We start from the raw sequence: 12,078 nt of genomic DNA, 5'->3' as shown, positions 1-12,078 counted from the left end.
GTGTGCATCAAGAGTAAAAGTGTTTTAAAGCACTTTGAAAAAGGACTAGCAAGTCATTCTTTCACATTTGAAAACGTAACCGATACAATACAAATGGATCTCAACTTTTTTTTCCAATTTCCATTATGTTTCTTTATATTCAATTTCCAATTTATGTGGTTTTGTGGGTTGTTGCCACGTAGACTATCAAAAGTCACTGAACTTTGAAAGAGTAATTTGTTTACTTCAGCAGCAAATGTAGATTCAGTCACAGTACATCGTTATGCATAGAGGGGAACTGGAGTGTGGAGCAGTTTGTCAATTTAAAAATGTTTTTCTCAGTACAACATTTTTTCAAATTGTAAAATAATGACTCATAAATTAACAAACATCAGGTTGACTAAGCTTTTTTCTTTTCCTCTCTTTGTCTTTCTCCTGCATGATGTGCTCAGATTGGTCCTCTCATCTGTTTCGGACTACTTTGCAGCAATGTTTACCAATGATGTAAGGGAAGCAAGACAGGAGGAAATCAAGATGGAAGGTGTGGAGCCAAATGCATTGTGGGCTCTGGTTCAATATGCATATACAGGTAATTAGAATGAAAATGGCAATTTGATCTAATGAATTGTCCTCCTGTGAGCATTATATTCTATTACTAGATTTCAAATGCTCTTAGGAATTGTCATTCACATAATTTAATTCTGCGTTTACGTTAAAAAACCCATTGCTGTTACCTGAGGCAACCTGGTTAGATGTAGTTTCTCTGATAATACTATATGCTGAGTTAACAAATTAACTCAATATTTTGAATGTATAATGACTGATGAAAAAGGAATTTTATTAGGATTCCCTTTCCTTGCATCATTATAGGTGCTGATTTTTAAAAGCTGGTTATCTAAAGTTGAAGGTGATATTTGCCAAGCCTTATGTTCTGTCACACAACCTGTAAATAATTCTGTTGCATCTGAGCTTTGGGGAATTTAACTAATTTTAAATGCAAAAATGTATCATCTGCTTTTTAATGTTGATAGGTCGCCTTGAGTTGAAAGAAGATAATATTGAGTGCCTGTTGTCTACAGCTTGCCTTCTTCAGCTCTCTCAGGTTGTAGAAGCATGCTGTAAATTCCTCATGAAGCAGCTTCACCCGTCCAATTGCCTTGGAATCCGATCTTTTGCTGATGCGCAGGGTTGCACTGACTTGCACAAAGTGGCTCACAATTACACTATGGTATGTTGTTCTTGTAAGCATCATCCAGTTATTTTAATAAGGAAAATACAGAATGTTTGTCTGAGTAAAATAGCAGTGTTTTTCCTACAGAAAGCCTTGACCATTTTCCAAACAAGAATGCACATATGTTACCATGATAAGAAATGACAGAATAACTGTAAAGTTGCTGGTTTAGAGTTGGAAGAAAGGAGGCATACGTAATGCTTCCTTGTAATGGCAGTGGAATTGTGTGATACGTGTTCAATAAAATCATTCAAAGGCTAGTTCGTATTTCTGTCAGACAAAAACTACACACTTAACAGCGGGCTAGCTGCCATCATCTAGTCCAAAATAACAGATCAATAAATCAAAAAATTTCATAATGAGCTGGAGTAATCAGGTTCTAGGTTACACCTGGGGTATAAATGTAAGTATTCACCAAGATAGATTCTGTATTATACTTGATTTCTTAGTAATAGAATATCAGCATGGCGTCAAACGATTTGATCTTAGGCTATATGTGGCCAAATGCAAATTTGCCAATGATATTTGCAGAGTTCATTTAGAGAGAGACTGACCTGCCAACTTAATTAAATTTCATCTTTTCAATAGTCATGTTTTTATTTTAATGTAAATGTTCTTTTCCTTCTCACCAGCATGTTTTAGTAATGTTATCAACAGAAGAAGGCAGGATACTTATCTCTGAGTTAAGTCAGTTCATCTGTTATTTGCGGAGTTTTGTGAGGTATTTTTCTCTCTTCTTGATGAAATTTTGCCTGTGTAAGCTCCTGGGACCTGAATGAGGTCATGAAGATACTGCATTAGGGATGTGAGAATGGAGATAGTACTTAATTTGCCTGTATAGTTTGGTGTTGCATTGTCACTATGTTTAGATGGATCCAAGAGGTTTAATTTTTTGTTGTGCAATTGCTATTAGAAGCCCATGGCTTTCCTTCTGCTTTCTGAATTTGTGCAGTTTTAGAAAGTGCTGTTGTCTTTTTTGTTTCTTCTTGGCTTAAAGTAAATTTAGTTTAGTATTTATTACAGTTTAAAGTAGCCATCTCTTTTCCAATGATATCATTGTTCTTCCTCAGTGAGTGGATCTCTAATCTTTTAAAATTACGTACACGTAGAAATTTACCAAAAGAGGTCAATAAATAGTGTGTAGATTGTAACTTACATGGTTCCATTCTTGACCTTCATTATTGCTCAAATGAAAACAAGAAGACTTCAATTACATAGATGAAAGATAAAGGTGGTTTATGCCTTTGAGGACTATTAGAATTAACGTAGAGAGAAACAGTGATACGAAAAGCACAGAGAGCCTTCCTCCTTTGACCTGTTTGTTCTTTTTCAGAATAAGCCTGTGTGTTATTTCCATGTCCCTCACAACCTTTATCAGTCAACTGCCAAGATCAGAAAGTTAATAAATGTTAGACTCATATATCCTTAAGATCACTATTAGGGATTGTAGTCATACTATTTTGATTGGCAATTCATGGCTTTTTATGGGGGAAAGAGGCTACGAACTTCTCTCTTACAGCATCTTTCTTTTGCTCAGACCCCAGGAAAATAGTTCTATGCCTTTTGGCCATTGTTTACTTCAGTGGCGAAATTGTTGCTTTTAAGGCTTTGATGTGGATGAAATTTAAATTAGGTGGATTTTTAAAAGCCATTTTCAAAACTAATTAGTTGTGCTAGATGGATTCTTCCCGAGGCCTCTTTTAATGTTGTTTAGTTCCAATGGAGACATGAAATTGAATTTTTGTAATAATGAGTAATAGAGAAGCAGCTTCTTTAGCTTGAAATGAATGTTGCTATGGAAACTGCATAGAAATATATAGTCCAATTGAATTGTCAATTAAAATAAATTCCCAAGTAATTTCATTTGTTTAAAAGCTGTTTGAAAGAAGAAAATGTTCAGCAGTACTAAGTGCTGGCCACTCGGTGCTCTTTCCATTAAGAAGTGTTAGAGCATGAGGGTTAAGCACACTGGTAGTACCTGTAAATTCTGCTTGTTAAAACAGTGAACTAATTATATGCTGCAATAATGAGGGATTATACTGAGTAGTTATATACTTCTGGCTTTTCCATGTAATTGTGCTTCTTTTTGAAGTAGGAGGTAATGAATAATACAAAATGGTTGTATTTTAATTTATATATGTTACATTCTGTGAGATTTTCTTTTCCTTTCATAAAATGAAATTGTCATATACCTGTTTTTCTTCAATTAAAGCAACTTCTCTGTTTTAACAGTTTTTATGACACATGCATTATTTTGATTAGCGTCTCACCAGCTTAATTAAAATATTTCTTTACATGAAGACCAGATATTCAGATGAGATGAGCATTTGGTTAAACTGAAGGACCAATCAGTGAGTTATCCCAGTAGGCTTACCTCTGTTAATAGACCTGCTCTGTCTAAATAATATTCATTAGTGTCACTGGAAAACATTAGCATGATTTTGTGGCATGGTTTTAATTGCACCATACAATGTGATTAAAAATATAAATGAGTTAGATGGATTTGAATGCTGCATCTCTTCATATCAGAGGTTATAGATGTATGTTACGCTAAAAGGGCTTCAGTGTTGCATTATTTTATTGGTTACTCTGTAGACAGTTAAGCTGTTTATTCAGAAGAGAGAAATTTTCGAAGTTATCACCAAAACAGGTCAATTTTTTGACACTGCAAGCTAAGCGAAGCTTGAAAAATCCTCAGGGTGCATTAAGTGAAATATGAAATAAACTGAAGTGATCAGTTGTGGGTGTAATGCACTTTAAAGAGCAACTCTGTATTTGATTTTTATGCATCAGGGGTTTATAATACAATTGCCAGGATCATCAGATGTGTTTAGATCAAGGTATCATTTTTACAGAGATTATCCTGTTTTGTTGTAGTTTTTACGTAGTATTGGGGTCATACAATTATAAATCTAGAAATTTTATTAGGCTAGACAGTAGTATATCTGTTCACATTAATTCATAATGCCTTTTCAAACAGAGTGCCTTCTGTGCATTTTTCATGCCCTCTAGCATAATGCCTGCTGATGAATTTAGCTGTCTTCAGGTCAGAGAAACAGCTGTTTTGTCTTCTTGCTTGTTTGAAATAGTTGATAGTGTACCTTGAATGAAAACCATTCACTCCTCTTTCACACGAAAGGGAAGTTAATATTTTCAGATGAGAAAAAGGTAGCCAATGTTATTTTCAGAACATGAAATATCTGTGGTGAGTAGAGAGGGAGCTGTTCTTAGGTAAGTGTCAGTAGCTTCATCAGTAGCCAAATTTATACTTTCTTAATTACAATTTTAAAAAAAAGAAAAGATACTTTAAACATTAAATGTGATAGTGCTTAAGACAATCCATGTGTAGATAGTTTTGTAATGTTTGTTCTTCACCTCTCCACACATTAAAGTATAGTGAAAAGTCATGTTACGTTTCATCAGAAGTCTTCCGGACATGAAAAGGGGAGAAATTTCAACACTTTTTTGTCTATGGAAGGCCAGACCCAAAATTTGTGTCAATGCCTAAAACAATGATTTTATATTCTTGCACCTGAAATTGCAGTACCCTGTTCAGTGATTTTGAAAATAGTTGTACACTTGTTTTCAGCTGTGAAAACTCAGGATATTTCTGTCTTTTAAGTTCCCTGAGTACAGTTCTGACTAGCACAAAAGATCAGTATTGTCTTGGTGAGACTAGATAGTTTTCTGCATGCTGCCCAGCCTGTCTCAGAATCCCAAAACTACGTAGGGAGGTGCAAAGCTGCAGTAGTTGTACTCTAAACAAACCCAGGGCATGCGAAGAACACTTAGGTTGGTTTATTGCTAAACACAGCAGTGAAAGCTGTCTAAAAGGAAAGTAGCTGCCATCCTATATATATCTGCCTATAACAGTTTACCAGGAGGTCAGATAGCTCAGTTCTTCTTGGTTAATGCATACCTCAGTTGACCAGCTGACCAAAGCAGCCATTAGATGACAAAATTACATTCCCCTTCAGATCCTATGAGTCAAACACCTCTTGCTTTTCAGTTTTGCCCAAGTTTGGAGTTCAAACAGATCCCTGTGGTTAGAGCATCCTGTGGGACTCCTGTGTACAGTTCTTCTCAGCCTGTGGGTATTTTGATGCACTCTGAGATTTTAATCCTTCTGACATAGTACAGAGGGAGCCTAACTATCTAACTGGATTCAACTGTGGGGATGAAGTATCACTTAAAAATAAATATCATGACCTCCTTCATGTGCTCCTAATATTTTTTGCTCTGTACCAAGACAGACCTCTGGTTAAGAATATCAGTATTATTCATTCTGCAGCTGCCGAAGGGTGAATTTAAGGCTATGATCTGGATGAACAATGCCACTGTGTCCCTGTTTTAGCCAGTACATAAAACTCAGGCTACTCATTTGATAAAGTTTCCAACCGAAACTGCAGACCATTTGTTCTCTGAAATATCCTGTTCTTCCACAGAGTTCCCATAAGAAGAAGGAAAGCAAAGGCTAATGAGGAGGTTAAGAATGCTAGGAGATGACACACTGGCTCCTCCTTTTTGTCTTCAGAATCTCTGTCTGTAGAGGAAGAGGAACTGTCAGATTTTGATCATTAAAAAAAAAAAAAAAAAAAAGGAAAAATAAAACAGACATAGGCCAAAGATTGTGGCTGTATTCCCAGTGGAATGCTTTGATACTGTGCTCACAAGGAGTCTACTTTAAAAATAGAATGGGAGCAAGAGGAAGTTGAATTTGTTCCCATCAGAAAGCAATTGTCTACAAGCAACAAGAAGGAAAATCAGGCTTTTTACACGCAACAGCTGTTGAAGTGATTAAATCCAGTTGGAAAAAAAGCTTTCTAAAGAAGATTGCTAACTGTCTTATCAGCTTGTCACTGCCTTCAGAGACAAAGGAAAGTTTCCCTGCAGGTGCTTTCCCCTTCCTCTTCCTGTGACCCGGATAGACAATATGGGAAGTTTAAGGTAGTAAGTGTTGGCTTTTCTCTTTGTCACAGCTGTATATTCAGCATGTATACTGCTGTAGATTTTCCTGTATATTCAGCAAAACTAAAAGGACAGCTCCAGCTTGCATATGCTCTAGTACAGAATCAACCAAAAAGCAGCCATGAAAGAAATGACTTCAGTGGAATCTGAATTTCTGTGAATGGCGTGTTTAAACCTGGAAATAATTTTGATGGTTTTTCAGCTTCAATTTACTCCCAGAGTAAAATAAATAAAAGTGGGTGTGGGTAATGCTGCAGAATATTTATATGGTCCTTTCACCATTTTTATTATCTGTATTTGCTCATTTTCTTAACTTTAATTTTGTAATACACGGAATTAATTAAAGAGGAAAAGAGAGTTCTGTCCCCCTTGTAACCTATTACAATTTTCATGCAGAAGTGCTATGTTTGCGTAGCCAGTTGGTTCTCTCTACTAGGAAAGCTTTTCAGATACTAAATCTCAAAATTTCCTTTCCAAATTCTGTCCAGGAATACACAGTTCATATGTGCACAGATTAACACTTCCAGTTATTTTCCTAATGTTTCCTATTCTTAAATCAACTCCAGAGTTACCCGTGTAGTGGAGTCACTTTGATCTTTCCTCTTAGACATCTTGTAGCATAATTATGTGTGCGTAGCTTTCAGATAAGATGGATTGTTTTAATCCTTACTATTCTTTTTCTCTTTGCTCAATATTGTTCAGTTCATTAGTGTTTTTGGAGTACTGAGGTACTCCACTTTGAATTTAATGACTTTGTTGTCATGGTGTCTTTTGGCATATGCAGTGCCAAACTGTGCTGTATGTTTTGTTTGCCATTTTGTTGCTAAATTTATACCTGTTTTGCAGTGCCGGTCCTGCTTCTGTTCACAACTTGATCCCTATTTTTCACGCTTAAAATGCTATTATTTTTTTTCCCAGTGTGTAGATGCTTCTAATGCAGAGGTTTTTCATTAGTGTGCATTTCTTTCTAAGTCAATAAACAAGATACTAAAGAAGAGTGATTTTGTTATTTGGTCCAGTTAGACTTCCCCATGTGTGGATCCTAATACATTTTATCCTCCATGTATTTTATAAGCATAGGTAGCAAAACCAGAATGCAGTTGTTTAGCTATCTAGCAATTAACAGTACGTTTACTAAATTGATTGTAATACTATTTTACTGTCATGAATCTGGAGTCTGAATTTGGAGTATGAGTTAATTGGTTTTTGAGCTATCAGAGTATAAGAACATGTTGTGTTTTATAGACTGCTTCTACTTTTCTTTCCTGTTCTGCCTAAAGGTATATGGGAAAGGAATATATATCATCTCACCCTTTTCTCTTGCATTCCAAAAAAAATTCAGGTTTCTCACTGTAAGCTCATAATGTTGATTGTATTTCTATATGTTTTTCTGCTTTTTCTGTCTGAGCCCGTGAGAATCCATATAGAATATTCTGCAAGTCCTATTGTTCTGAGGTAATGGGATATCAGTGTGAGAAGTGCTATATATTGCGAATTTTATTCCTTTGAAGTAAGAATCTGTTGCTGGAAATGACAGAACAAGTTAGAAAATTGAATGCTCCTATTGAAGTAAACATTGTTAATAAATCAGAGTGTACAATATTGTGGATTCTTTGTATGTTTTTCTCCCCCTCAGTCTATCAGATCAGCTTTATAAAACCTGAAAAAGAGTAAAATAAACTTCAAATGTCCAATTGAAAATGAACAATGAAATGGTCAGTGTTGTTTATTTCCTCTGAAAACTTGAATCACCATAGCTTAATGTAGCAGTAATGAAAACAGTTAAAAGTATACCCAGTAGGTGTTGCAGCATGTTATGCTCTTTGCTTCACAGAGCATCTCACATTGCGTTCTACATAGACAACAGAAACAAACTACACCTTTTATTTTTTTTTAACGTATACTTCAGAAAGTATTTCTTTAATTTGCAGCGTCATGATGATTACCCCCACAACCCAGTGCTCATTTCTGTCCGTGCACTTCGCTGTCGGTTGTTTCAGCACATTTGTTTGTGGAACCAGGTGGTAGAGTCTGGGAAATGATAATTAGTCAAAATAACTCATATTTTTTTCTCCCTGGTCATTCCTCCAGTGGTATTTCCTGGCACAACTGAGAGGTAGCATGAAAGACGGACAAGTGGGGAAGATGTAGTAGGAGTTAAATAAACTCCTTAATAAATAATAAAAACACCAAAAAAAAAAACACACTGTCCTCAAAGGAAGCTGTCAGCTGTATTCAAAATACTTTTCTTTTTCTTTTTCAGGAAAATTTCATGGAAGTAATTAGAAACCAGGAATTTCTGCTATTGCCAGCCACTGAAATTGCAAAGCTTTTAGCAAGTGATGACATGAATATTCCTAATGAAGAAACTATATTGAATGCACTACTTACATGGGTTCGACATGATTTGGAACAGAGAAGGAAGGATCTCAGTAAACTCCTGGCTTACATTAGACTGCCTCTGCTTGCTCCACAAGTAAATTGCTCAATTTCTGCCTAGTCTCTCTCCTTCCTAGCGTATACCGTGGTTATAGTGGGCATGCCTACAGCATCTGTATAGTGATAGTGACAACACACAAAAACTTATAAATTCGTTAGTGATTTGGTTTCTTAGAGCTGCATATAAGGACTTAACATGTTGTATAGGCATGATAGTTATAATTGTCCGTGAGATATAGGAGATACAATTTGAATAAATCATTTGGAGTTATTTTTTTCTTCCATTTACTCTTGGTAATACATCTTTGGGTATGTTTTTTTTTTTCCCAGACGGTACTTTTTATTTTTCTTGAACATTTACACGCATTGTTGAGGAAGTCTTGAGTTTGGTTTGTTTGAACAGTTGTGAATGACAGTTTTCCCAGTCTTGTGGGAATGACTCCTCTTGTTAGTGTCACGTGTAGGACTGTAGTTGTTATCTGTTAGCAGGCATATAAACTGTCTTTTTTCCCTTTTGTTATCCCTCCTTGCTGTCCTTTCTTTAGTAATATTTAACGCTTATTATAAAGTCAAAGGACTTTGCCATGCATTTTTCCTGGGAATTATCTCTTAAATAAGAAGAGATTTTTTTATGAAATATGTATAATAAGTAGAAGTCATTAATACAACAAAAAGTGAGATTACTTGATTCGCAGTGATACGTACAAAACATTCCGTGTGTTGTCTCTCATTCAGTATCTTGCTGGCTGGTAAGATTCACAAGGAAGCATTTTAGTATTAGTGTTTCCGTACTGATGATTACATACGCATTGGCAGGATTTTCTCAAGTGCAGCCTTGACCTTGCAATTCACTTCTAGAAACATAATACAGTGCAAGCCAGTTGACCTGGAGGAAATCATTCTATTTTTGAACATTTAATTAATTGATGATCATGTATAAAGTCTGTAACCACTTCTGTGTTCCTTTTATTTAATTAAATTTAACTTTATTTAATTGAAACATCTTTATAAATTGAAAGTAAAGAATTTACCCAGAAGTATATACTGAAATCAAATTATGTCCAGTCAATAACTGATTAGAAAAACAGCAGAATGAAACACAAATGCCAGTATCATATTTCATTATTTTATCCTTATTTTTCATGTGTTCTCCAAATACATACTTATATTTTTAATATCATATTTCACTGTTGCGTTTTTATTTATTACTTTAACAAGGTAAAGTGCTACGGCTGTGATTTTAATAAGGCAACAATTAGTGCATTGAATAAATTGGGTTGAAGTGCACAAAAGAGTCTTAATGAGTTTTCAGGAGCATGTTTTGCTTCATGATCCCATGATGTTAGGCAATCTGACAGCAAACCTAACATAATGAAAAGGTTTCCAGTGTTACGGTTGAAGAGTTAAAGCTGTTTGAAAGAAATTAAATTAGAAAATTGAACAACTTGCTGAAATCAATAATGTTGCAAGGAGAGATGTGAAGAATACTAGATTCGTATACTTAAGGAAAAAAAAAAAGCTTCAGGAAATATTTTGAAACTGCAGCAATGTAAGCCAAAAAAAAAAAATTCTTTTTTCATTCATCTTTTTATGCATCTCTTTGTATATAACAGTGTTATCTCTTTGGTTAATGCAGTGTCCTAAATACTTGTAAGAGGCTAAAGATGAATATGTGTCATTTTCGTAAGTTGTAAGGTAGCAAGTGTTTCATCGCTGATAAATACGTGAAAAAAGTGATTTACCAATTCCTGAGCTACAAGATGAGTTCAGCTTCCTTTCATTCAGGAACTTGTAGTACTCAAGTAGCTGCACTACACTTCTCGTCATCAGGTTTCCAGTTACTAGAGTTTCATGCTAACATGTGCTCAGTTATAAATGCTTTTAGTACAAGGAGCTACATAAATAATAAAACTTGAAAATAATAGGAAGATTTCTCTTAAGTAAGAGAAAATTCTAGTACAATAAGTTCGGTCTAAAGAGCGTGCAGATTTTTAGGGTACCAAAACAATCTTAGATGGCTTTTTTTTTTTTAACTGAGATGAAGCAGCTTTCAGAGAGCGAGACTTTGTGCTATGAGAAAACTTGTCTGTAGGTAGGAGGAGGTGAGAAAACTGGGGGAAAGGTGGGTTGTACATAAAACTCATGCATACAGACATAGTGTTGCTTTAAATATTAAATGCTGGTTGTCTGTCAGACATGTATCGGGGATCTGAATTGGCAATGTTGAGTACAAGCTGCAGTTTTCAGTGCATGCAGCTATGACAGTGTTCAATTTAGGATAGTATTAATTCACTGTTATTATTTTTTTAACTACATAAAATAACATGGCATTACAGACTGACAGGTAAAAATGGATTTTAGTGTATTATTTTATAATCACGAAGTGGCTCTATGAAGTGATAAAAGAGGTAAGCAGTGCTTTGTGTCAAGAGAAGAACCAAGGGAGGGAAGGACTGAAATTAAGGAATGAAAATTAAGTTCCTTTAGATAATTTACATGAGAACATTTTAATTTGCTATTACAAATAGAGCATTAGCCAATTACAGAAATAATGAAAAAGTTGGGCTTAGTTTCCTTAAAAGTCTCTAGTGACTTTAAAAGTTTAGTTTAGTTTAGTTTTTTATTCTGTGTATGTTAATTCTGCTTTCTGTCATAGTTTCTGTTGATTTGCCTTGATAGAGAAATGTCAAGTTTAGCAGCCTGTAACTATCTGTATCTCTTCTGGAGCCATGGATGTCATTTGCTACCTGACAGTCCTAAGGCAGTTTTAAGCCAGGGATATGCACACCATTGTATGCACAACTATTTCATCATGAGTTCCTTTAGTGCTCATGATTCCTGCTTTCACAGCATTTTTATACCTGTCATCAGCTGGCTGTCAACAGCTCAACAACAACATCTCATCGTGGTTTGTGGACTTTGTATTTCTCATATTTACAGCGTTTGGATTTTGTGATGGGGAGTGAGAGGGATTTGTCTTGCTGTTCCGACAACTGCCAGAGTCCCAGTGGGGTGCTTCCCTTGTTTTTTTTCTTCTGTTACTCAGGTCATGTCTTGCAGCTCAGAAGAACACCAGTTGTCTAGACTTCTAGTAATTACAGCTGGGACTTATAACCTACTAATACATTTTTCCTGAAGTCTGACAAATGTGGAATACCGAAGGCTCCAGAATCTTCAAAGTTCAGAACTTCTATTAGTTTTTATTTAGGTTAGAGATAAAATGTAACACTTCTCAAATTTGCTAGCATCCTTGATTTGAAAATATTTAACAAAGCTTTGTAATAATTGATATCATACCGTAGGTCACTTACAAAGCTACGAATAGAATGTATATTAAAATATTCAGCCTGCTCCTGAAACAGCTTTTATCGGCATCTCGAGTGGGTGGGTCTGGGAATCAGAGAGTGAGGTTAAACTGACACACATACTTGGAGTCTGATCTATTTCTTTGAACACACTTT

At 35.3% G+C, this 12,078-nt stretch overlaps 1 protein-coding gene across 4 annotated transcripts in view; it reads left to right on the top strand.

The window, feature by feature from the left end:
- KLHL5 (kelch like family member 5) overlaps positions 1–12,078 on the top strand; it is a 57,042-nt gene that overhangs the window by 33,380 nt on the left and 11,584 nt on the right. For all 4 annotated transcript variants that reach the window (XM_040557037.1, XM_040557036.1, XM_040557038.1 and 1 more), the window contains 3 exons: positions 432–568; positions 1,011–1,207; positions 8,442–8,654. In XM_040557037.1, coding sequence (XP_040412971.1) covers positions 432–568; positions 1,011–1,207; positions 8,442–8,654 — 547 coding nt within the window. The remainder of the gene's footprint in view (positions 1–431; positions 569–1,010; positions 1,208–8,441; positions 8,655–12,078) is intronic.

This window comes from Cygnus olor, chromosome 4 (genome assembly GCF_009769625.2).
Source record: "Cygnus olor isolate bCygOlo1 chromosome 4, bCygOlo1.pri.v2, whole genome shotgun sequence".
NCBI lineage: Eukaryota > Metazoa > Chordata > Aves > Anseriformes > Anatidae > Cygnus > Cygnus olor.
Note: the sequence above shows the minus strand (reverse complement) of the source record. Positions and strands in the feature narration are given on the sequence as shown.